At 36.3% G+C, this 26,836-nt stretch overlaps 1 protein-coding gene across 1 annotated transcript in view; it reads right to left on the minus strand.

The window, feature by feature from the left end:
* The window catches only part of PLXDC2 (plexin domain containing 2), a 253,159-nt gene that overhangs the window by 52,184 nt on the left and 174,139 nt on the right, over positions 1-26,836 (minus strand). Inside the window, exons 5-9 of the mRNA XM_066552436.1 lie at positions 26,439-26,561; positions 23,525-23,643; positions 14,990-15,089; positions 6,045-6,140; positions 5,046-5,127 (exon numbers count right to left, since the gene is read on the minus strand). Of these exons, the coding sequence (XP_066408533.1) occupies positions 5,046-5,127; positions 6,045-6,140; positions 14,990-15,089; positions 23,525-23,643; positions 26,439-26,561 (520 nt within the window). The remainder of the gene's footprint in view (positions 1-5,045; positions 5,128-6,044; positions 6,141-14,989; positions 15,090-23,524; positions 23,644-26,438; positions 26,562-26,836) is intronic.

The raw sequence follows: 26,836 nt of genomic DNA on the forward strand, positions 1-26,836 counted from the left end.
AACTAGAGCTGTTGTTGGCACACAGGACTATGCATTGAAGTGAAATACACCACAAATGGGATTATTTCAATTTTTTGAACCTCAGAATTGCTTTAGGAGTGTAAGAAGCTGTGGGAGCTGTGCATACACACAAGGCAGTATGGAGTGCCCTGCCTCATCACTGCACTCAGTCCTGGAATCTGTACAGTCTCAGGGCACTTTTCAAACAGGAGGTTTGCACTATAGTGGGTCAATACCATAAACTGGTATGATTTCAAACCACATTATTCAAAGCATACTCTGGAAAACAGAGACTCTGAAGGATAAGAGTGCAAAATGTCACTTTTCAGATCAAGGGAAGTCCCCAGCAGGACTGCCTGGAGAGCAGTGCCAGGAGCTAATCCTGAATCTCCAGGCAGCCAGTGACTGAGGGGAGTGGAGCTGGTCTGAGCTGGAGACATGCAAGGAAGTGCTCAGGCTTACACACCTCCACAACTAATGGGCCATTCTTCAGGGGTGACTTGTTTCCTAGGACCAATGTTCACTAATCTCCTGTGTCTCTGGGGGTCCTCTGATCACTGACAGACTGTCCTGTCGAGGCAGTGTCACCCTTACTGAGTAGAGAAGCTTCGAGGGGCACCCATGGGGCATTTCACTGCTCAGCCCTGCTTAGCCTCATCTGAAGATTTTTTTCTCATACAAAGTGTTGGAGCTTTAGAAATTTTTTGGTCCTAGATACTTAAGTCCAGAATTTGGTAAAAAGTTGCTTTTAGTACTGCTCTCATATTCTGTGTACCTTCCCTTGAAAACCCAATGAGACTGCCAGCAAAGCATCCTTGAGGATCCAGCTGTTATCCTTTTGGATAAGGCAGACAGTTTTGAGGATCAAAAATTTGAATCTATGTTCCAACAGTGACAGCTGAGTAAAGCTATCATCTAAACTGTTTACAGCTCCTGCCCTTAGTACTACAGCCCTCCAGTTCCCTTCAGGGGTGATGGTACCACACCAAACCTGACTGATGTTGCAGGTACTGGGAGGTGCTTTTGTCCTGTATTGATGAAGTGAAGCATGAGACATTCATAGCCTGAGTCTCAGGATGCACAGATTGCAAGATTGTGCTTTGAAATATCAGTTACATTTCACTGCCCAAATTTGAGACTTTCCTGAAGTTAATAAAAATAAAAACATCAATATCTAGGGAATCTTTATTTATTGGACAATCAACTTCAAATATTTTCAAGGGAACTCACTATTTCAGTATATGCAAGCAAGTTTTACAAACTGAAGCTATAAAATAACAGCAAGGCGGTCTTAAAACTTTCAAAAACTTTTCTAGAAAATTACATCTCTAATGTGCAGGCTATACCAAGTGCCTAGAGTATACAAACATTTTCAGATGCATAAGAGGATGATATAAACAAATCTAACATTAATGAGTTCTCCCAATTTTTACATGTCAGGAAGTTAGAGATAATGAAGGGCAAATGATCCACGTTTCAGCCACTGGAGACCTCCATGGGACAGCTGCTAAAGTGTTTCAGGCATTTTATAGACATGGATACTTGTGTTGGAGAAAGTTAGAATACCATCTTAGCTTACATATTTATAGTTAATCTCCTTTGAAGAGTTTACTTGTGAAACAGTTATGAAATATAGATAGTTCCAACAGAAATTAGCTCCTAGGGGGATCCTCCATCTGCTGAAGTCAGAGGAAAATGATGTGCCTTTGCTTCAGTCATGGTAAAGTTGTGTGACACACATCATATTGGATTTGAGACAGGATGGTTTGATGACCCCCTATGAAGGAGCTAATGGTGATTTAAGCTTGTAGAGAGTGCAGGAATAGAGGATTTGGCCCTCAGTCACATCTAAAATAAACTTTCCTCTCCAACCATTGCAGAGCTTGCACAGCAGCTGGGTTGAAGTTACAGGTAGGAAACAACCCACTGTTGTAGGATAAAGCTATTTTCATTCCAACAAAGATTGCCCACATGGGGGAGTAAAGTTTTTCTGCAATGGTCACACTGGTCAGTTTTACTTGTGCAGTTAAAGGTTTTACAGTTTGGGTTTCCCCCCCAAAACTATACTTTACTGTGTGAATGATTCAATATATGGATTAAATCTAATGCAAGGAAAGAAACTTGATGCAAGATGGTGTTCCTGGTAGTAGCATTTCTCTGGCTAAATGGGGTAATAAGTACCTGAGAAAAAAGGTTGTGTTTCCCAAAGGTTGTGGATATGTGTAGGCTTGTTACCCACGTGGAAATCTGTCTGCTCGAGAATATCTCATTTTAGAGCACCAAAGTACTACTGTGGCACCATGGAAAGAACATCTCTGTGTGTTCCAGGCATATCTGAGCCTCACTACCTTGCTCTCAGAAGCAAACAGGCATCCTCCTCCTGTACAAATCTGAGTGCTAGGTCTGTCAGGAGATTATTGATACACTGAAAACCCACCACTGCCAGTTCAAAGCCTCCTTCAGGCTTTTGCAACAAAGGCTAATTGGCTTCCCCACTCTGGGATTTGCCTACAGACCAGTGTATCCAGTCAGATTTGCAACTGAGAAGCATTACTCAGGCATTGCTCCTAAGCATTCCTCCTACTTCAAAAAACCCTATGAGCACACATTTGAAAGTGGACTGTAAATATTAATTTCTTTGTCCTTTAGGCACTTCTGAAATGTCTAAGTTAATACTTCATGGAATTCTTTGCCCTTGGTTTTTCAGTCTGATTTTATCCTACTGCAGCAGAGCAATGTATATCATAACAGGAGATAAAAGTCTCCATTGATTCACAAGACTGGTGAGTGAAGAGCAGTGACATACAGAAAAAGCTGAAGGACTGTGAGGTAGGAATTAACAACTTTCCCTCCTTTATGATTTTTAACCAGGCTATTAGATTTTCCTGTTGAGGTAATGCTTCTTTATCACATGCAAAAAGAATGTTTTAACAGAGCAAATTTATTTTTTAGGGGAAAGAACCCACAATGTGGTACTGAAGCAAATGATTCTGAGCACTCTTCTTTGAACCAGACATTGCCACTGAGAATGGAATAAGATTTTTTAATTTTTATCTCTTGAAAATGATTAGTCATGCTGAGAAAGTGCAAGGTAAAGGAAGAGAGGTACTACACTACAAGTCCAGAGAGAGTATGCAGAACTGGTAGAAAATTTTCAAAGCTGAGACAGAATGATTCCTCGTCCCAATAAACCTGCAGTGTAACCAAATAAATATTCAGTTTTCACATTTTGGAAAGCAAGTAGCCTCTTTTCACAAAATATTTAATCATTTATTATTTCTCCACAGAGATTAAATAGTTGAAATTGCTCATTTCAGAAACTGGAGATGAGTGGCCAAGAAAGACAAAGAGGCCTGGACCAGACATCCACCAAAGCCATGTTTCCAGAGGAAACAGCAAGCTAGCAGATTAGATGTAAAATCCTGTATAAGGTATTCTGGGGATTGGACCACAGCCTCTCTGGTCAAGTCCTAGATGAAGCGAGTCCTGAAGAAACCAGTCTGATCTAACAGCTGGCCCTGCTTTGAGTGGGACGTTAGTCTGGAATTTCCATTCTGAGCTATTTTATGACTCTATACACAGTTCTCCATTTTCTAAAACCTGAATTAATACTGCTCATTCTGACATATAAAAATTGTATAGTATCACTTTTTAATACTACTGAAACTCCTCTGTAGAAGTGTATTCTTAGTTTCCTTTTCAGTATCCACCCTTTTTCTAAGGATTCCTCTCCAGTTCCTGCTTTTGCTGGCGGTCAAACAATGCCCAAAGAAGACCTGCATGAAGTGACAGTCTCACTACTGTCAGTAATGGCCTAATTAATAACAATAAAACTACTCAGTCTACCTGCTGCATCTTCTCAAAAGCACAACCATAATACAGAGTGGAGACAGCTGTTTTTGGGAAACAGTGCAGGATTACCTCACAGCAGGCTCATCTTTGATCTCCACATGCAAAAGAAAGCAAGTTTTTCTTCGTTCAATCTTTAATTGAATAGAAATAGATGCATTCAGACTGTGCATTTTTCAGCAGTAAATTACACCTTGCCAGTTGTGAGGGGACAGCCACAAATGCTCCTAAATGAGCAGAAGGAAACAGAGTGTGGCTACATGACTGGTTCTGCTCCTGCAGAAGGATAAAACTTAGTTCTCCACAGTGAATTTGTGCCTCAGTGAGCAAAACATACTTCTCAGCAATGTCAGAACTCAGGAAACTCAGGTGTTTAGAAACTAGAGGGAAACAAAAAGGATCTGAAGGTTTGTGCACCTGTTCTTTACAAGAGGTCTGGATTTTATAATATAAGTAGGTTTATCCAAACAAAAAGAAGAACACTGGCCACAAAGAAACAGGCCCTGCTCAAACCAAAGCCAACAGAAATTCGGTGCTACAGCATCTATTGATGAAGGAGAATGAAGCAATTCTGAAAGAAAGGATTTGGCTAAAGCAACCAAGAACTGTTCATGCTTTCTTGGAACAGTTTTCTGGAAGTAGTACTACTCTTCAATATATTTTCTATGTTTTATATTACTTGATTTGTCTTAGCTCTAATCCCACTAAAAAGGCTTTTGCAAGGCAAATGGGGAACAGAGTTACTTTTAAAGTGTCTTACTGCAGCAGTTGCAGCTTAAGAAAAATTATAAAAATGACCCAAATTTTCTATTCTGTGCCGTGTTCTTCAGCTATTTACCAGTTCTTCAACATGGTGTCAAAATATTGCACTATTTTAGAATGATAATTACCTTTTCTTGTTTCAGTATACATCAGTTTCATACAAAGTATTTCTAAACCCAATCACTAGAGCTGAAGAGCACAGCAACAATGAATGTCCATTATGATACTGAATTTTGTTCAGAGAGCTGGCATGAAATTCATCATTATGGTCAGTGAAGGTCAGTGAGTGAAAAACTTTTTGAGAAGCTGCAGTAGCAGAGTTTCCATTTTGCTGGCTGTGCTTCAGCTGCTCCACTCCTGCCATGGTTTTGGCTAGCCTTTGAGCACAGCTCCATATCCACACACAAAAAAAGGAAAGAAATTATTTTCTCTACCTTTGGAGTTTACTGCACCAGCTGCAGTTGAAACCAATCTGGGCGGTGACACAGGGACCACAGCTAGTAAACTGGAGACAAGCTGGGATGTAGATAAACATGAATTATTACATTAGTCTCATATATGTTTCACAGAAGAGCACAAAGGAAGAATTTATCTTCTGATAATATATATTTAGTCAACAGGTTCAACCATGTCTAAAATAAGACCCTGAACCCAGCCTGTTACAATGCTTTGCACAATTGTGTACACAAAAGTACATTTCATCTGTAGTATTTCATTCGTATTCCATTTTAAATGTATTCCTACTTCCACATCTGTTCATTCAGCTTTGTTCCTAAATTTTTATCTTTTTGCTCAATATTAAGTATTTCCTTAAATCTCTTTCTTCTCTGGCTGTTCTTTGGTGTTGCTAACATTCAGACATAAGCAGATAATGAGACTGACAGACAAATGTGCAAGAACTAAACCTGAATTTAAGAAAAGGAAAAATAGATGTTTCTACTATTTTTACAATAGTACAGCTGGCATTTTAAACCCCAAGATTTCTAAGCAATGTAGTTTTACCTTGAAAAAAGAGCCTGATGGACTGCAAAATATTTGGAGCCATTTGTTTGGGGATATGCCTTTGTAATGTGATGCACAGTACACAGAAGAATTCATGTTTGCATTGCAAGCATGAAAACTGTTCTTTCTTTTTTTCCTGAAAAAATGTATTTAAAGGCAATATAATCATTCTTCTGAAAAAAATGATTTGGCACAAATTTCATTCAAAACCTACTGGGAGCTATGTACCTATAAACTAACTTGAGATACATGAGGATGAACTGGATAATGCATCATCCATTCGGGAATCTAGGAGAGGATAAACAAATCTCTTTGTGATTCCAAGTCCACAGATAAAACAAAATGTTTGAAATTGTATATGTGTTGCTGGGAGGGAGAGGGAGATAGATGCTTTCTAGATCTGCCTCCTGCTTATGTAATGTTTTACTTACTTGGAAGTGGTATCATTTCAACAGCTGAGAGATTGGTAATCTTTGACATCTGTAGCTCCACCCTGTGGTATTCGTAAATTGTTCTTCTGCGGACATCTAATAGGAAAGAAAAAAATAAATAATGTTTTCTTATTTTGCAGTCTTTAGATTGTGAAAAATAGTGGATGTAATGAATGCACACTCTTTCTTAGGTGCACATATGGCAGCTATTTTTCTCAAGAATATATTTTAAACTTTGAATATCACAAAATAACACGTAAAGATAGATAGAGAATTTTTTCAGTGGAAAACCCCTCCGAGCTGACAGAAAAGGTACTTCTCCTGGAAAAGAATTATGAAAATGCTGAGTGTGCTTTCAAGCATCTTAGTCATTGATCTGGAGAGAAATTCTAGAGGATATACTGTCAGACATTTTAGGGTGTATTTCAAATGCTTGCTTTCCTAAGACATTTTTCTCAGCTTACAGATTTGAGAGAAATGCTTTATATGTTGCCTTTGACAGTTCTTGCCAAAATGTGCAAACAAAACTTATTTAATTGCTTAATCAAATTTGGTACCTACAAGATGGCTCATATCTAAGTGTACTAGGGTATATTTATAACATATTAGAGAAGACAATCTTCCTAAACAGCCATTGTGCATAATCTTTACACAAGCTGACTGCACCTGTTTCTCAAAGCAGAAATTCAATATAGTCAATGTACTGTTCTGAAGGGCTTTGAACTCACAAGCAACTGTAAGACCCAAGCACAAGATAAACGTGAAAAAATCTCCCTCACTACTCCCCGCAACAACATCCTATAATGTGTTTTGAAAATTCCAGATTTTATACACACAATTGAAATATAGACTGGGGAGCTTGTATATTTGAAGATCAAAAGTACAACCTATAACACCAATCTGACACAAAAAATGACAGCTTTCTGAGGTGCTGGTTTCATATTTATGTTCTTTCTGAAGGTCTGAAATCAGAGCTAAACACGATCACTGACCCTCGGCAGTCATTCCAGAGAGGAATTAAGTGTTACATACAAAGGACTAAGATTACCCATGCCAATGACCACTCTTAGTCTACATGTAACAGAAGAAAAGGGACTTGTAGACAGTCACAAACTCAGTCTTTGGATGGCTTTTGTACTGCCAGTCCTGTATAGATTAGGGCACACCTTGTTGCTCGAGGAAGCAGCTTCTCTGCCCTCTCTTACCTCATTAGCTCAAGTAGGGACAAGTAGGCAGTATCTCACTTTCAGACATTAATGTTTCTATTTAGCTCCAAATCAGCACCATTGGCAACCACTTCTTGCAATTTATTTGAAGCTTTGTTATGAGTTCACCCCTCCTGATAGCAGAATTCTCTTTCAGTATGAAATGAGCCTATATTGAGCTAGTTTTATGTGCTACCTAAAAAGTCATTCTGACTAGTTAAAAGACAGATATGGGCAGGTGCCAAAGTTTACCTCAGTAAATGCCTTAGCCATGTCCTTCAGACCCACTGGAGAGAAAGAGTTTTCAAGACCAAGCTAATTATATGTTGGGATAGGGACAATCTCTTGACAGCTGCAAGGGGTTTATGCTCATAGGATGGTCAGTCTCCTAAAAGCCCAATCAGAGTGATTGTAAAATGTCTTTGAAATGAGCTCCTGCCAATGCTGAAGGCTGTAATTTAATTTGTTTCCACAGAAATCTTTAACATTCAGTCTAAAAAAAAAAAGGCAAAAAAAAAAGCAAGTGAATGTGAAAAATTAAAATGCTGGCTGTCAACACTTTATTTGAACTGCATCTCATCAGTACTGGTACAGACCAGTATACTATAATCCTGTTAATGCTGAACCTCTCCTTACAGGTTCCTCACAGGGCTTACAAGAAATAAGGAGCTTCTGTCTTTCCAAAGACTCAGTAAGAATCAGAGATTCAAGGCATAGACACTTTTACCTCACCCAGTGCATGAAATTTCTGAAAAACACTACTCTTAAGAGAATTAAGTGTATTGTATAAAAAAAAATTTCTAATCGTGAATATTTCAGCATGACTGTTTATTCCATTAAATCCCACTGCCTGACAGACTCAAATTTGATCTTTTTCTTCAGAAAGATGACTGTTTCAACCACAGGTGGTAAGTTTGATTATGAGGCATCTATCTAATGTAAGAAACTTAAGCACAGAGAGGTATTTGCATAGTCACCCTCTAACATCTTTGTATATTCTTGCAGACAGGTGGTTGGAATTGTGAGCATTCAAATTTATCTGCCTGACCAGGCTAGAAAAAATGCAGGCCTAGATTCTTTTGAAAGTATGACTTAAACATGCCATGCTTAGATCTTTGAAATGCACTTTTCTCTCCCTATTTTGAATTGTGAGCTGGTTTCCCTTAAGAAAATTGGTTAAAAAAACCTTAAACTCAGCAGGATAAATAGGAAAATGAATACTCTTCCCTTACGCTTTCCCCCTGACCTCTTCACATGCTCCTGCTTCAACCCAGAACAGACATTGCATTTCCCTCTGGTGGAATTTGCTCTTTGTCTTATGCTGTCTATTTATTTAGCTCTTTAACAAAAAAGTACTAGTGCAGAATTACAAAGAGCTTATGAGCTCATGTATGCCTCAGTACAGACCTTAACATGACAAGAACTAGTGAAATAATTTGATGCAGTAACAGATCAATAATCAAGCATCATGTGCAGGTATTTTGCTATAAAGAAATGCTACATTAGGTCTAGCAAGGAAAAGAAGAAAGGAAAAGGACTTTTCTATGCTTTTGAAGTACCATTCCCAGTTCTAAATTTCATAAAATATGTGTATATTTTTTTCCTAGTCATGAAAACATTTTACATTTCTACAAGTCTGGGTTTTTCAAACCCACATTTTTAACTAAATGCTATTAGGTTTAACTTATTCTTTAATAACTGGCTATATTTTTTTACATTTTGTTTAATTTATACACTTAAGCATGGTTTTTTGGTTTGTTTCCATGGCATGTACTTGTGCTATCTTTGAACACAGGCCAAAGGTACAGTCCCAGCAGAAAAAACTGAAGAAAACACCAGCTACCTGAGGTAAGAACACATTCCTCATTGACTGAGAGAGATAACATGGGGGTCAGAAGGCCATTTGAAAGAATTCTTTCAAGGGATTAAGCAACAAATTGGTAAATTATAGATGTGCAAGACTCTGCTGTGACAAAATAATTCTATGTAGTTTTATCACAGTAGTATTAAACTTAATAATTCTATATATAAGTATTCTTTGAAGCAGAACTGCAAGAGTTGACTAAAGGTACTCAATAGGGAGGGTACTCTGGGGAGGGAGCAGTGCCAGGAGAGCACCAATGATTTCTTAACATATGTGAAGGGTCAGTAGTTCATGACTATTCTAAACTATTATAAACTATTCTAAATATGTGGCTGACAGATGCATAATCTCGCTGTATCTTTTCCATTACATAAATCACTGCTTTTCCTCATACACCATTCCTCAGCTAAAATCTGCAATACAGTGAAATGTGAAAATACTGGAGAAGTCATTCTGAGTTTTGAAATTATATGTTCACACAAATAAAGACCTTTTCCAGTGAAAGATTTCAAGGGAACTTGGATTGGCCATATACCCAGAAATAACTGCTAAACAAGGCCATATGTGTTCATACAGCTGTACTTTCAGTTTTAAGTCTTGCTGATAGACAAAACACAAATGGTAAGAGGGTTCACTTGATTATGCAGAAGTCAATTTGAAGTAAACAATTTATGAAACATATCCAACAAGCTGCAGGCAATTTGTGGAAAATATAAGGCATAGAGAAGGGAGGGGCACAGCTGCTGTGTTATATAGCCATTGACTTTGCTTGACAGAGACATTGTTTAACATCACTGGCTGAATAAAACCTGTCAGCCTGGTATATCTGATTGCTGTCACCACAAAAGGTAAAGGAATCAGAAGGTCAAAGCATCTGTTCTTTAACAGCTTTATATTGCTAAACTTATCAATATTTACTAATTAATTCTTGAGGCACTGACACTCGGACTAAAAACCAATGCTTGTTAATCCAAACACCTCCACAATTACTCCTCTGAATATAACACACATCTAGAACTAGATAAAAATTCAGATTCCCTAATTGTATTAATTTTATCATTCTCACAAAAAATACTAAAAATATCCTTTTAAAAGTGGGAGCTGCACCTCAAATCTGTGAACAAGCAAAACAGTAGGCTTGAAGTAGGCTCTGAAACATCTTTATGAACAATGCACTAAGAGCTGTTCTGCCGCAATGCTCTGCGCCTACCACACATGATTTCCTTTGAAACTCTCCACGTCCTTCCAGATTTGCCCCAATACCTGTTGCCAGCTAAAGAGCTCCCAGTACAGGATCTAGGTGTGAAAAACTTGCTTTATTTCCTAATCCCACCACTCATCAAACTGCCTCACTCTGAGATCTATCTGTGGTCAGTTATGAGAATATTTTAAATTTTGACCAACTTGTACCAGTCCTGGCAGTATTGTCATGCTACAAAAGATCAACAGCATGCTCCTGAATCAGATACCTAGTGCAAGGAACCCAGCTGCCTGGATAAACCTTTCTGGACCAGCAGACAAACATTCATGGCTGGAGCAGCTGGCTCTGTGGGATTAGTTACACTAGTGAAAAGGAGAATAAATACTATAATTTTAGAGTCATAACTTCGGGGCACAGAGGTAAATGATAACACTGCCAGTAAGGCAGGAGGAAATCAGACTTGATTTCCCCAGTGGTGCTGCACCTTTATATGATAGATATCAGAGCATAAATGGCCAGTGGTCTTTTACCCTTCAGGAAAGCAATCCTAAGGTTCTTTTAGGGCTTCACCGCTGTAAACAAAGTGGTGAGACATCCTGAGCAAACATTTACAACATGCAGAGTTGTCACTCAATTATATGCTTGAGTTACACTACATATTGAGTGACGCTAATTGCACTGAAACTGGAATATTACTAACACATAGCTCAGCTACAATTTCATTTCTGTATACAGTGTTGTTGAATAATTTCAGTGTGATTAAATGTTAAGTTGTCAAGGCATGGATTTCCTAAAAGAGCTGCATCTAATACAGTAGATGCCAAAATCACAGGGAAGTAAGTCTCATTGTGGAGACAGACCTACTACCCATTTTCTCTTAGTGCAAGACTGTAATTCACTTATGTAGATCCCCTGAATCTGGCACTTTCTCATTTCCCAGAGTATTTCATGGTTTTGTGGAAAGCAAACACAATATGGGAAGGATCTCTCGTGGGGTTTTCATTGCTAAAGTACAAAAGTGGGTTGCAGGAAATGCTTTTTCATTTCTTCTTCTTGCACAACAAAAAGATAATTGCAAGATAATAGGGAAGAGCACTGAAACAAGGGAGAGAAACACAGTAACCCTGAATGAGAGCAAAAACAGAGGGAAAGAAAGATGGTCATGAAGTTAAAGAGAGATCTTGGGTGTCTGCAGAAGGGAGAGCAAAGGACACCCCAGGCAAGTGAGAGAAGGAGCAAGAACAGAATAACAAGGATGGCAGAGAAATAAACAAGAAACGAAGGGGAGCTGTTTGGAGAAGGTGGGCAAGGAACAAAGGTCCTGAAGTAGTGAAGATGTTTAAAAAAGTCTTGCTGGAGGAATATGTAAAGCTCCCAGCTTTGTCATAACCAATCATGTTTCAAGCTGGAAGACATCCATGAAACTCTTACTGTGTTTGTTACAAAAGGAAAAATAGCTGATGTGCAAGTGTAGTGTTCAACATGTCTGAAGATGAAGTAATCAGGATGGTCCCTCTTACACATAAGAACCAGAGTTCCAGAGCCTGGAACTTCATTTGAATCACCTGGAAAGAGCTGAAACTTTTCCTTTGAAATTAATCAAAGGACCTAGTTTGCCATTTTGTCATAAAAATCTCAGAATTATCATGTTAACCTTGGTGTCAATCAGGAATTTACTTCCCTTAACATATTACCAATCATTCCAAAACACCTCTAGAGTATATATAGGCATATCTCTATCTAGATATAAAATAGTGGCTAATTTGCAATAACATAATTATAAGTGGAAAATAAAGACATGGTCTATAAGCAAGACGTAGTAGCAGATCAAGGAAATATTTATTAAAAAAAAACAACAAAAAAACCCCAGACAAGTATAAAGCCACCTGCCAAAAATCTCCCATCTCCATGCTCTAACTCTTAAAAGATAAGGTGAAAAAGTGTATGTGCCTGTGTGCTTTTAGGGGCAGATAAAAGGGGTATTCTGCAAAGTCTTTATATGAAGAAGTATATTAATAAAAATAGGTATGATATTCTCAAGTTCATCCTTCTAAAAAAGTTCAGAAAATCTTTCCTTTTAGCCCTTGGCTCTTCAAGACTTTTCAGCCCTCATTAAAATGCACTTTTGAAATGAAATGGCTGATCAAAAAGCATGTTTTCTCCTCCCAGAATGAAATAGGTTTGCCTGTCTTTTGAACTCATCTTTCAGAAGTATTAAAAAAGTTATTACCAATCTTTTGGACAGTATATCTGAAAAAAATCTGAGAAATAGTTAGCTTTAAATCTTCTGAAATTACTTTAATAAACTAGGTCCATTATATTGAAATTTTAGAATACTGAGCAAACAGAAGGCACCAGAGATTTTCAGCATTTTTAAAAATTGAGGGGATATATTTGCTCAAACAGCCTTGTGTTGCTCTTGGTGTCTCATTCCTTTTCAAATGCACAATATATACAAAAACAATTGACAGAGCTCAAGGAAGAAGCAGTAGAGTTTGGGGTGGTTTATTTGCATTATTTGAGGGGGAAGATTTTGGCTTTTTTTTGTTTTTTAATAACTAGCCATGAACGGAGACTGGGTTCTTTTGGTGGAAAAATCTTTGATAAAGTGGCAAGCTAGAGCTAGTAGTTATACTTTGCCTTCTCTTGGGACAAGCAACAATTTATATTCTTCCATTGTCTTAAGAAGCCAACAAATAAAGTAAAATAACAATTCTACCGTATCATTTTTTTCAGTAATTGACTAGAGCCATAGTTGATTTAATACCTCTGAAAAACAAGAATTCAGGAACATGCATATTTTAAGAGTATCTGATACTGGCTTTCTATGGGCCAACATTATTTACCAGCTCTGTCAAGGTGCTATTATATTGCCTGTACACATCAAAATAAACCTATTTCATTGAGCACACAATTCAGCTTCAGGAAAATCTACAGTGAAATGATGGTTCCCTTGATTAATATTAGCTCTAGTGTAAGCTGCAATCTAGCAAAAATAATCATGAATTACCACCATCCACAGAACTGGTAGTTAGGGGCAAGAGCAATGCATTGTAAACAGCAATACATTAATAATGGTCTCAAAACTACTGTAGCAGTGGCACATTTTATACTCCTTACCGACATCATAGTCTCACTTTTGTTAGCAGAAAGTGTCATGTGGAAAAAAAAAATAGAAATGCTAAAACCAGAAGCCTAGTAAGTCACTGCATTCAGCAAAACCAATAGTATTTACTGGTAGTAAAACAAGTGCTTGTCTGAAATATTTCTGCAAAAAGAAACATTCAGACTTGAATAAAGACTCACATCTACCATATGTTTTCCATACAAAATACATAAATCTAATACAAGTGCTTTAGTGTTATTTTATTATGGAGGCCTGATGTCAAAAGATATCATCCTGTTGCATCTCTTGGATAGAATTTCTTTGTGACTAGTCTCATAAACTGTTTGCATAGTCAATTAACCTAATTTCCCCCTGAATCCATATTTAGAGCTCTTAGAAACTGAAGATTCAGAAATATTCAGATGATTTATTTGCAAATATCACTCACATTACTGGAATTTGTTGCCTGGTTTCATTTGCTCTTAAACACTCAAAACCAATCCATGCAAACATAGGCACAGCTACTTATCATACTTCAGAAAGAAATTTCATGTCTCTTAAGTGAAATCTTGGCATGCTACATGCCTCACACTACTCTGAGCTCACAAGTAACAAATAGTACTGAAATTTTCCATATTCCCCAAGACAAGACATGTAAGACATAGGATTGATGCTCCCTGGTTCTAAAGACTGTTTTATATGTGATGAGAAGATAGGATGAGCTGAGAGGTCAATAGCACTGGATTTTTCAGTGTCAGCCCCATCTGCTGTCTGTCTGAAAGCTGGGCTGGATCAGATCAGTCCTTGTGAGCACCACAAATCTGCCAGAGCTCACTTTAGGAGAACATGCCTGGAGTCAGCCCTAGGAGCCTGGTTCAAGCACAGCTCCCTCCATCTGCACCCTGCTATTAGGGCTTCATCAAAAACTGATCTTAGTAAATTTTCTCTAAATATAGAAGTAAACCCAGTAGACTTGAAAAGTGAGCATATTCTCTAATGGCTAAAAAACCTCAAAGGGTTCTGTACATAATACATTAGAGCATCAAGAAAGTCACACTTGATTTCAGACAAAACTAAATTCCACCTGCAATACTGTTGCCATGAATATGTGAGCTCAAGATGTTATTTAATAACTACATCTCCTCTTTTTTCCTGTCACTAAAATGTGTACATGAATTTGAAATACAGAATAAGGTGTCAGGATCTTCCAGCTTGGATATTTTTGGTTACAGACTTTTTTTTCTGAACAGATTGCTTCTTCTTTACTATGGATATGAAAGCATGTTCCAGATAAAGAATCTTATGGAAAACCAAATTGAGCCAGTTGAGAGTTTAATTTGACATTATTTGACTGGCCATTTAATTTTATTTACTTAATTTATCAGCTCAAAAGAAACAATGACAGGAAAAGCCATATTGGGAATTATCAAGCAAATAAAATTACACTTGAATTAACAAGCTGAAATTAGCTAAGTGATTTGTTGTGCAGCTAATCACAAGCTTGATGGAATCAGCTTATACTAATTTCTCCACCTCCAAACCATTAGCACCACTACAATATCTACATACTGGGAATTTGCTGGATCCTGTGAACGACCACAAATGCATCTGAAAGTCCCACTTTCACTGGGTGGTTGGTTGAACTTATCTGTGTCACAGCAACAGGAATCTAAAAGACAAAACAGGAAGATATTATTGAAATATTGAACTAGAAAAAAAGATTAAAAATAAAAAGCACTGCCAAAATGATCATTTAACCAGTGTAACTTAAAAATCCTAAATAAGTATTTTATACTGCATAGCACAATAGAACCAAGAATTATTTGAAGATAGAAATTACTGGTTTTCCTTTGTATTTTATCTCAATTTTCTTTGCATTGTTTTCACATGAATCCTTAGAGGTAGAAAAATTGTCAGTGACAAAGCAGAAAAGCATAGTAATTTCCAGTAATTTATTTCCCTCAACTGAAGAAAAAGTGGGATGATGTGCCAGTACACTCAAGGATGAGGAGGCAATGCCTCGTGTCTACTGTTGAACACAAAAACTGTTAAAGTTCAGCTTGGAATGAACATTTAAAAACTTATGGTTCAGTTAACTTGCACTGAAAACACTGTGAATTTTTATCTGTAAAGAGTTCTGACAGAATGATAATAATATTTATTATGTTCTCGCGTATCAGGAAAACAGTGTTGTGGTAAACATGGAAAATTCCAGATGCTCAATTGCCAGTATCTAGAGGAAGGAATAAAAATATGTAGATAGTCAAATACCATTCCAGCTTTATGTTACAGACACTGGGTAGCAAGGTTGCATGAAAACAAATGCCAGGTTTGATTCCATTCCTGGGACAAGATTGCAGCTTTGGCTGATACTTCTATATAGATATAATAGGACTGAAATTTTTTGGGATGTTTGATTTAGTGACGTGTAGAAGTTCTTCAGTATTAATATAGTTAAATAGATTGACTGGTCACAAAAAAGCAGCCATCACTAAAGGAGCAGCTCAGACTGACATTGTGCCTTTACAGCATTACAAAGTTCTACCCAAGACTGAGTAGGAAACATAAATTTACTGCCTAGCAGTTCTCCAGATGGCACTAGCAGAGTAAAAATAATGAAATGCCTGGATCAATTAGCAAGGTTAGACATTGCAAAAAATGCAAAGATATAATACAGACAAAAAAGAGTGCAAGGTAAAGTTTGGGGACCATGGTGTAGGAAGCAGCAGTTCTAGAAGGAATCTCAGTATTGTAGTGGATAAACAACTCCAGCTGTCTGAGGGGACATCTCAGCAAGAAAACTTAATTGATATGATACTTGGTTACACAAACAGTGAAATATAGCCTAGATGTGGGGTGACCATTTTACTTGCACCTGAAAATTACATCATTACTGATATATCATACAGACTTTGAAAGAATATATTTCTTAAAAAGATGCCAAAAATTAAGAGAAGGAAGCTTAAAAGTGTCATAAAAATATTTTGTAAACTTCCCCAGTTCTCAAATGTCATTAATAGAAGTGTTATAGATGTTTTATTCATTTGATTTCTGGGTGAAATACTGAAAAGCTGGTTAGATTACCACAAACAAGTACTACAAAAGGCAGAAATTACTAAGGGACTAAAGACTCTTTTATTCTAGCACAGAAAGATATAACCAGCAGTTGGAAACTTCAGGCAGGTACCTTAGGAGTAGAATAAGCCACAGCTTTCTATAAGCAACTATGACTTTTTACCAGTTGCTGTTTTCAGATATCTTATATTTGGATATCTTACTTTTCAAAGCTGCCCTTCAGTTAACCAGAAATTTCTAGGCTGAAGACTGGTGGAACTGGATCAAGTGTAAGATACTGAGACACAAGGTATTAGTGTAGCTAACCCAATAGCTTGCTCTTTACTTGTGTGAAGCTACAAAAATTATACAGTTGGTCAGTATTTTTCACATAGCAGAAAAATGCTGAAGTAAAAAGCTGGGTATTCATCCAGTGACTGAGGATTCAGTTCTGTCTACATGATAATAAATAGCATGATTTCTGGCATTTGAGTTAAGCATCAGTAGTCCTCCTTGTTCCCAAAATACCTTTAGTTTTGCTTTTCCCCAATTACACTGGTAAGTAAATTCTGGTGAATTAAACATTGTCATAAATTTCCATTCCTTTAACCTAATTTAGTGACTGGTTTTTTCGGGGTTCTTGCACACATGATCTGGTGTGGTATAAAAAAGGTTTGTGGCATGTTGTCAAAATGACAGGGAAAAGAAAAATGGCTTGGAAATACTGCTAGAAATACATCAGCTTAAATTTGGCTTATATCAGCTGAGCTCAGATGCAGATATTGGCTAATATGACAGAAGAAGGCCAAAAGCCATATTTTCAAATTCTTCAAAATAAAAGACTCACTAAGTGCAGAACTAAGTCTATAAATTTTCTGCAGCAAGAAAGCTTAAACAAAATAAGGGATTTATTCATAGTCTCAGAACACTGGAAAGAAAAGCTTACATTAACTATCAAAGAAACTGTCTTAAAGGATTTTGAGGAGGATACTGAAGACAACCTATTGAAAGGTAAGTTAGGAAAAGCACTGATGAGGAGGATGCAATGACTTCCTCTTCAAAGTTAGAGAGGAAACACAGCAGACGAAGAAAGGACACAGAGTGTATTTGGAATTGGAATTAGCAGGTTTGTGACAAAAGATGCTGGCGAAATTGTCATCTTAATGCATAAATTGTGTCTGATGCATGAAAAGGATTATACTCATTTGTAGCATGTGAATGTAAATCAGAAGTTGCACTCTGGCCTTCTCAAATGAGACTCTTGTCTTTCTTTTTAGTCTAGTGCCTTTTCACATGTTTATTGTGAATTTTTGAATTTACTGTAAAATTTGCATCTTTCCCTCAAAAATGATGAAAAAAGCAAGCTATTTCATTTTTTGTTTTGTTTGGTTTGGTTTTGTTTTGCTTCTAGGAAGGAGTGATGACTTCTTGCAGTACTAATGCCACAAGTCAGGGGTTTGGGTACTATTTTATTTTATTTTATTTTTTAAAAATAAATTTATTTTCATTACAACCTGGTTCAGATCTTGAAAGTTAATAAAATTATGAATAACTCAGTGATATGTGATATTAAAACAGATGGCAGTAGCCAAGTTGAACAGAAAATATATAGAAAAACTTCAAGAGAAATTAAAAAAACTTGAAGCAGAAGTAACAATGGATTTTGCCAAAATCCCTGCAGGTGTCAATACTCTAGTGCTGGGCATTCTACTGAGAGTAAGGAACATTCAAAATCATTTCTAAAACAAATAAGAAAGTAGTAGGGTCCAGTCTATCAGAAACAGCAGCCAACAGTTTGGATACATGTTTTAGAAACGAGGCTTAGAAGCAAGAGCTTCTGTAAAATCAATAAAGAAAAATTAAATTACTGTAGTCAGTTCTTCAAACTGAAGGGCAGCCTGTGTGAAACAATCATGCAGTCAGAAATGCAGCCAACGTAGAAGGCAATCCACAACCCAGGAACACTCTTATTCTCCTGAAAAACTACAGTGCCATTATACCTGTATTTACAAAAACATATATTAATTTTTAAGGAGTGAAAAAAGAAATTGGTAATGTGTGTACTGAGTGGCATATTACAGGTGAAATCTTTTGCATGAGATGTCAAGATAAAATAAGCTTTTACCATATGCTATTTGATTAGGAAACATTCCCTTTTGACAGAAAGCTTGTAGTAAATATTAAAATAACTTATGGAATATTACAGCAAAACCTAGATAGCAAGCAGAGAGCTGCTGTTCTGGATTTCTCTCCTGAATGGCAAGATAAGTCATAACAGGCTGACATGTTAAATGGCTGAGCAGAGAGCTAGGAATCTGCAAGTGATTGCTAATGGTTGGCAAGAATTTTACAGCATTACCTTCTTAGAATGGCTTTTAGCTGGAATAATTCTAACCCATCTGTTAGCTCTACCACAGAAAATGTGATCTTTTGTATTGTACAAATCACCAGTTTATGAATAAACTTCCCACACTAGCATTAAGGCCATTAATGTCTATATTTTGGATTTTATACTTCAACAGTAAGAAGAAGGGAATTTAGAATTTATGCTGAGTTCTATGTATCATTGGGATCTGTAATCTAGACAGCATTTTTCATGGGATTTCTCAAATTTTATTCTTTTCAACTGTAAGGTCATATCAGAATCCTATTCTTCAAAAAATGATAAAATCATGGTCTCTAAACTTATTTTGAAGGAGGTGGTAAGCAGGCTGCAATTACTGCCCCACTTCAAAACTGAGTCAAAGATAACAGCCAAAGTATGTTGCAAAATAATAATTAGGAACACAATAATAGTGTTTATATAGGGTTTTCATTGCCAGCTTCCTAAGTAGTAATTAATTAGCCTACAGGCTAAACTGCATGAAAATCAGGAGTTTTAATTTGTGTAAATTGAACACCTCAAAAATAAAAAATAATTTCCATGTCCATTTTTTGGTAACAATAAAAAGGCAAAAATAGCATTATGGAATTTTTTTTTTAATTTAGTTTTTGTGTGGTTTTGTGGTTTTGTGGGGTTTTTTTGTAATTGTTTCTTTGGGTTATTTTTTGGCTTTTATTTATTTTTAATTTTTTTTTTAGTTTTCAGGAAAAAATAGCAAGGTTTGAATTCTTGTCACTGAAAACAGAGTATTTTCTTTCATGCCTAGCAGGGGCACCAGTTTTATTTAAGTGCTAGCACTTAATAATTTTAACTTAATTCTGTTTCCTTCTTAGAATAGAAATTCATTTTATTACAAGCGTCTTTTAGAATTATTTTCCAAACTCATATATTGGGCAATTTTGAGCAAATATTATACTTTTAATAATGGTTTCTGGATGACTACATAAATAGAGAGTCATTACTATTTAAATTAACAAAGTGAGCCTTCTCTAAAGATATTAAGAAAAATATCCTAAACAATTAACAAGACCTATGGAACAATTGCCTAATTTGTTCTGTATTAATCATGGATAAAAAAAGAAACCAAATATTACACTAAGGAACATTAGCTCTAAGCATTAATGGGAAAAGACTATGTAGAATAGTTATTTTGTTTCATAAGAAGTGAAACTCATGAGAATTGAACTTCGGTGAAATTTAGAACATAAGAAATTCACTACTAATACATAAAAAGTATGCCTTTCCCCAAATTCTTCTTTTTTCCTGTGTTCTGCTGGCTTGTTTGCACTGTAATGTATTTCATATGTAGTAGAGGTACACCAGTAAAATTTTCATGCCAGCTGATGTTTCCTGACATATTGACCATTTGCTAGAATAGTGTTGGTGAAAGCAGTGACATTTAAAATGGAAGATGCATGCACTGTAAAAGAAGTAAATTGCAAAATAAGTAAATAATTTACTTGCTATAGGACCTTGTTATATTTCAAATTGTTTTCACATTTTGAAAACTTGAGCATACGGCTCCTTCTAACAATTAACTCTTCTGAAAGATATTCAGACATCTCTATATTTGTCTTTTCTGATGGTTCTGCTCCTTTTCTATATTTTTTTTAAATTTTGGATAAAAAATTTTAAATTTCAGATTGCTTTCTATTGAGGAAAACAACAGAATGCAGAAGACTGGGCAGAGCAACTCCTTTGGCATTCAGCAAACCTCTGCTAGGATCCTGTCTTGGTGGTCAACACCAGGTTTATGAGGTAGCAAACCTAATTTGGGATTAGGAAGAAAGTGAAAAAAAGGGACTCTCAAACTGCTTGAATAAATTAGAAATAAAAGGTAAAATTTACCTAAAGTGCATTAGACATAAAAGTCCCTAGTTGTATCTGCCTTGAATGTATAATCACAGTTATTTTAAATGTTGACTCTTCTAGATAAAGACAAGAGCCTAGACAGAGCCCCTGTGGGATGCTTGATGAAGCTACTGGCAACCTTTTTGCTGTATTTCTTACATGGTGCTCCAGCTTGGGGACTTTCACTGACAATGCCATGAAGACCTCTCACATTTGCCATACATCACTGTCATTTTTGATGAACTGTGATGCTAAAATAAAATGGCATCAAAAAGACAGTAGAAATCTTGTGAAACTCTTAGTCATGCTAGTGAGCACTTCCACAAGTAATTTTACTGGAGTTAATGGAGCACCTGACAAAGTGACTCAGCGGCAAGAGAAAAGGCTCCAGAGGGAAGGACTTCCTCAGAAAGCAATGGATTCAGCACTGCAAAGTAAATCAATTCCTAGCAAGGCATATAAGCACTAGGACCAAGTCTAAAATGATAAATGACTTGTTTGTTCTTTTCAGACAACTTGTGTCTGATTAGTGATTGGCAATTTTATTTAATTTTGCTCATTTAGATGAAAAGCTGAGATAATGGTAATGGAGTAAAGGCTGCAAATACAGAGTGTAGTTGTCTAGAAATCTCAGTCTCAAAACCCATTCCCCAAGTAATTCTGATGGAATATATTAGTTGTAACTTGCTAAAATATTTAGAAAAATCTTTTGTCAAAAGATTTGCAGATCATTAATACATTACTATTACCACTTTAAAAAAATCTCTTTCCTTAGTTATGTGCAATAGCTTTAAAGTAATGTTTGGAAATTCCATTCAGGACAGGAATAACTCATGAGAGGGAATGAGTTCAAAGATTCACCAGTTGCTAAAAGTGCTTCATTCCATTTGCAAATTCTAGTTTTCTGTCTCAAGATAAATGAACAGAACATTAATAACTCCTATCCACAAAAGCAATGTGGTTTTGGGGGAAGCTTCCAGTAATGTAATGAGAGCAAGCAGCCTGTGCATTCTAGCTCAGAAATTGTTTATCCATGGATTAGATGTCATACTTCCCTGCAATTCTAGGAACCACTTGTAAAGGAGTGGCTCATTTACTCTTCTTTTCCTAAATGAATAATGTTTTCAACTACCCAACACTACACTGCATCATCATATTCTTCAGGAATAGAAGTCTCCTGAAAAGGTCACCATTTTAATGTCAGAATGCATATATAACTAGTATCCAACTCCACCTCTCTAGGCCTTGAAGGCAGGAAATTTTGTGCAGTCTTTAAAAGTTTTTCCTTTTCTTTAAAAAGTTTTCAACAACAGTAGATAACCAAAGCATTTAGTGCACACTCTTTTGATCAAGTACAATTGAGCTCCATTGTTTAAGCAGAGTAAAGCTTACATGAACTTGGATTCAAAATGCAAATAAACTGCATTTTCATAGATGAAGACTGCAACCTGCGCCTAACATTCAGAAGAAACCCCAAGCAGACCTTGCATCAGCATGTCTTTTATAAGAAAAGGAAAGCCATGTACATGGGCATACCAGAAGTTTCTTGTTTCTACAATATTGATCCAGTAAGAGCATCTTGCAGCAATCTTTTTCCAAGACATCTGTCTTAGGTGACGGTATGACTGCTGCTAGCAGAAAAACCCAGATCCTGTCTACTTTGCTAGTGAATGGCAGAGGAATGTTATTACTTCTGCTTCATTAAAGGTGCATATCTAGAACACAGGCATGAAAAATGAGCCTGAAGGCTCACAAGTGTTTTATAGCAGAGAGAGAACAGAAGAGAAAAGAGATTTCTCCAAGTCTGGACAATTTCTCCAAATCTGGACAACTCTAATCACTGATTAGAGTTTCTTACTATAAGGAGAATAACTGAAAATTGCATTTTGAAGAGAAAGTCACAGGGTACATGCCAAACATATTAAAATAACAAAACAAAGCAGAACAAAAAACCCAAACCAAGCAAAACAAAAAAACAAACAAAAAGGAAGACATCATGTTGTCACTAGAGATTTAAACTTGTCTGCTTTCTGATTCTTATTTGCATGAATCAGAGAATCATAGAATACCAGGATGAAAGGGGACCTCAAGGATGACCTGCTCCAACCCTTCTTGGCAAAAGCACTGAAATTGAAACAAGCTATAGTTTCCAGAGCTCTAGCAACTCTAGAAAAAAAAAAAATCACTCAAAGTAACAACTGGAATTCTGAAACACTTGGAGAATGCACAAGAGCCCATTTAAGACAATATATTGGTGCTATGAAGGTGAACCAAATGGCCTCAATCTAAGCAATTTTATCATCAAACAGATGGAAAACCTCAGGGCTAGCAATACAAACCAGTTATTTCTTGTTTCAAACATATGAACTTTGAAATATGTGAGTTGCCAGAAAACTACAGCTGCAGGAAATAGGTGATCTTTCAACAATAACTATTGATTCTAGAGTATTTTGAAATGGGCAAGATTGGGTAGACTAATTAAAAAATAAGATCCTATCTTTCAAAACCCATGGAGAATTTATTAAAACCCCAGGAATTTACTGAACATTTAACACAAACATCCAAAAAAGCCCAGTTGAAATCCAGGATTAGTACATTTGTGTCATGTTGATGCTTTTAAAGTCAATTATATGAACATCACTTTAATAATAATATATCATTTTCATCAACATAGTGATCTTATAAGCAGTGTAATGAAATGATCTTATATAACTGAACTTTCAAAAATTTTCCCTCCCCCACAAAAATGTAGGGAAATTCCTGACATTTATAAAGTAATTTGTCCACTTAAATGACAATTCTCAGACCCAACTTACTTCTTTGTAGCCGAAAATGATACGCCCATCATTGAGAAGGGTGGCCTGAAAAGTGAAACTCCCCAGGTTGTAATTATCCTGCAGATGTACATGGTCCCACTGGACAACTAGTGCTGTGCCTGTGAACCCCAGAGTGGGGGTAGAGAGGCAAAAGGAAGAAAAAAATGTGAGAAATATATTAACTGATTGTAGGAAAAGTACTTCACTACAGTTACTTGAAACAAGAACAGTGATTTGTCTCTTTCTAGCAGCTTTCAGCTCCACACCTTGAAATGCCAAAGATATTACAAACACAAGTTGAAACTGAAATTCTCTGAAATGTAGACACCACAGTGCTACGCAAGCAGCACAACTACTGCCAAAGCAAGACTGGTCAAAAAACTTGTTTGAAATTGCACAAGAAATCCGCTAAAGGTAGGATCCAGTGGTTCAGGGGTGCTGCCATTACCACTTCGCTGCAGAGGCATTCTTTACACTCTATACATAAATCCTGATGGCTTTGAAATGTGAACTGCTAACAGTATTCCCTGCTTAGTAAAAGTTATTATTTCAAGAATTCAGATTCTTGCATTAACTATGCATTAAATAAATATTTTTTTTTCTGCATGGTGCAGGCCCTTGCTGAGGTTGTGCAAATTGAGAAATGTTAGGTGTTGGCAATAAATAAATGTAGTTTAAATCAAACTCACTGACAAGTCATAGACAGGGTAAATATTGAGTCTGGTATGCAGAGATTCAGTTGCAAGAGCCTTGTTAATATTCACAGGAGTTCACTGGCTGAAGATGCACTTACCACACTAAAAATATTTCTCAAGCAACCTGCATCTTTTACAGATGTTGAGACACTTACCGCCAAAACTGTGTTGACTGAAAACAACATTTTCATCTTTACATGCCTTCCTCAAAAACTTCTCTTTTTGGCAGTAATGGGAGTTATGTGCTTTGATTCAGACTTTAATTTCCTTTCTTCCTAGAATGTTCATGATGGGTCAGTACATATTCAGCTCAATATATTTTTGATATGTCCTTGAAAAATCTTTTGCTACAGCTCTGTACTGCAACTGTCATGAACATATCATGAAACTATGAGCATGCTAATAGTGGGTCCACACTGCACCAAGCCCAACACGTTATTGTCCCTTGTGCTTTTCTGCATGGTAGATAGGCATTAATTGTGCACAGAGGGCATTTTTTCCTTTGTGATCACATTCATTAACTACTTTTTGAATATTTATTTTATTGCATTAAATTTTATTTTAAATGTAAAGTTATTACATTTATTTTAAATGCAAAGTTATAACTTGTAAAGTTATTAGAGCGCAATTAGCCTGAATTTCTTCTAGTCAGTCACTGAGCACTTCAGATCTATGTGCACCTCAGAACCCCAAACTAAAATGGAAATCAGCTGCCACCCAAACTGTCCTTTCATTCCAGAGGCTTTTATGTAGATTTGTGTGTACCTAAGTCCCTCGGAGTTAGCTCTACCAGTGAGACTTTGATGGATCCCCACACTCTGTGCTTTCCCACTACAGATGCTGCTTTATGGCAGAGCCCTTACTCATGGGGACAAAGCACAGATGAGTAAGAAATAAGATGCTGAAGATACAATCTGCTCAGTTCCTTTTTACTTGTGCTAAGATAAAAAATTCTTTGTCCTAAAGCCCATGGAGTTCAAAAGATGATGCATTACACATGAAGAAGGATCCAAAATCTCAAAGCCATGTGATACAGCCTTTGCACACCTGGTGTGAAGACTGGAAGTCAGGACTATAATGAGAATTAGCCACATCTTCTCCAGAATCCTCAGATTATTTAAGTAAAGATGACAAATCTCTGGCCAAAATGTTAAATAATTTAAAACATGAAAATTATATCTTTTTCTGTTTCAAAATTCAAAATGTCAAAATGGAAGGAGTAGGATTTTCTCATGTAAGCATTTTATTGCACTTTTAACAAACACATATTGCTATGACTAGATTATAAAGAAAGGTTATAGATACAGAATTCTGTAAAAGATACAGAATACATTTTGGTAACTGATTTAATTAATAAAAAATTATTGGAAATATGAAACATTTTTGAACCTGCTGGCAATTTTTGTTTAAATTCACTACAAATAAGCATACATAAAATAGCAGAGATGTATCCAGGATAATGTAGAAGTCATGGATGTCATGATAATAATTCACAATACTAAATTCTCCAAGTTTTAACTGTTACTGTAGCTGATCACTAAAGGCCTGAGGTAAAGCACCAGGTGCCTTTTAACCACGTAGGGTATGTTTCTAAAATATTGATTACAACTGACTTCAAGAGAAAAATATCCACGCATTCAAGGGCTTTGAAACTTCTCACAGAGTTTCAAGTACAACACTGCAGCTTGCCTTTTCCTCTTTCAATCTTTTTTACAAGGAACTGTTGAGAACTCGTGGTGTAGATGAGTGTATTGGATTCCAATTCTGGGACTCCATGAACACTTAGTCATTGACAGGTTTATTAACCTTATCCCTGCCCTGCTTCTGTGTATTCTTGCTACTGCACTCCACAAACGCTATTTTCATTTTAGGTAGTGGACAGATGGTATCCACTATAAATACTTTGAAATAACACTTTGAATTTACACTGTTATATAAGGCAGATTTTCCCTTCTAAAACTGATAAAATGCATTGCTAGTTTGAGTTTATGTACTTCAACACCCAGATGATATCTGCTCAATTAAGAAAAGGCATTCATGATTCTTTATTGTGTTCTAAATTAATAATTGCTTATAGACGTCAAGTCACATGCTCTATACAGCCTCTAAATTAAAAACAAAAAGCAAAAAAAAAATTAAAATCCTCAATGCTTCCTTCTGAAATAGTTATTTAGGAAAATAAGAAGAGCCAAAGGATACAGACAAGGACTGCTACATACCATTATCAAAGTATCTGACTGTTGAATTTCTTGACACACTGGGGTCAAAATTTGCCATTAAGGGTGCAATATATTGAGTAGCTGTTAACATTCGATGCACAACTTCTCCAGTATATATGAAACCTACAATAAAAAAAAAATGAGACCATTTCAGTAAATTCTGAAAAGATTTTAATAGAATGGCAGGTTGAATTAGGCGTCGCCAGAGCATTAAAGGGTCATCTGAGAGAAATTAATCCCATCACAAATTTTATAGTGAATTAAATAAGAGCTAAAATTTCAGAAAAACATCTGTGATGGCTGTCAGAAAAAAAAGATCCAAAATGAACAGTGGAACAAATAGTTTAAGAAGGTTTTTTACAGAAATAAAAACAGTGAAAACTCAAGGAAGAATAACT

This window comes from Molothrus aeneus, chromosome 1, assembly GCF_037042795.1.
Source record: "Molothrus aeneus isolate 106 chromosome 1, BPBGC_Maene_1.0, whole genome shotgun sequence".
NCBI classification, from domain to species: Eukaryota; Metazoa; Chordata; class Aves; order Passeriformes; family Icteridae; genus Molothrus; species Molothrus aeneus.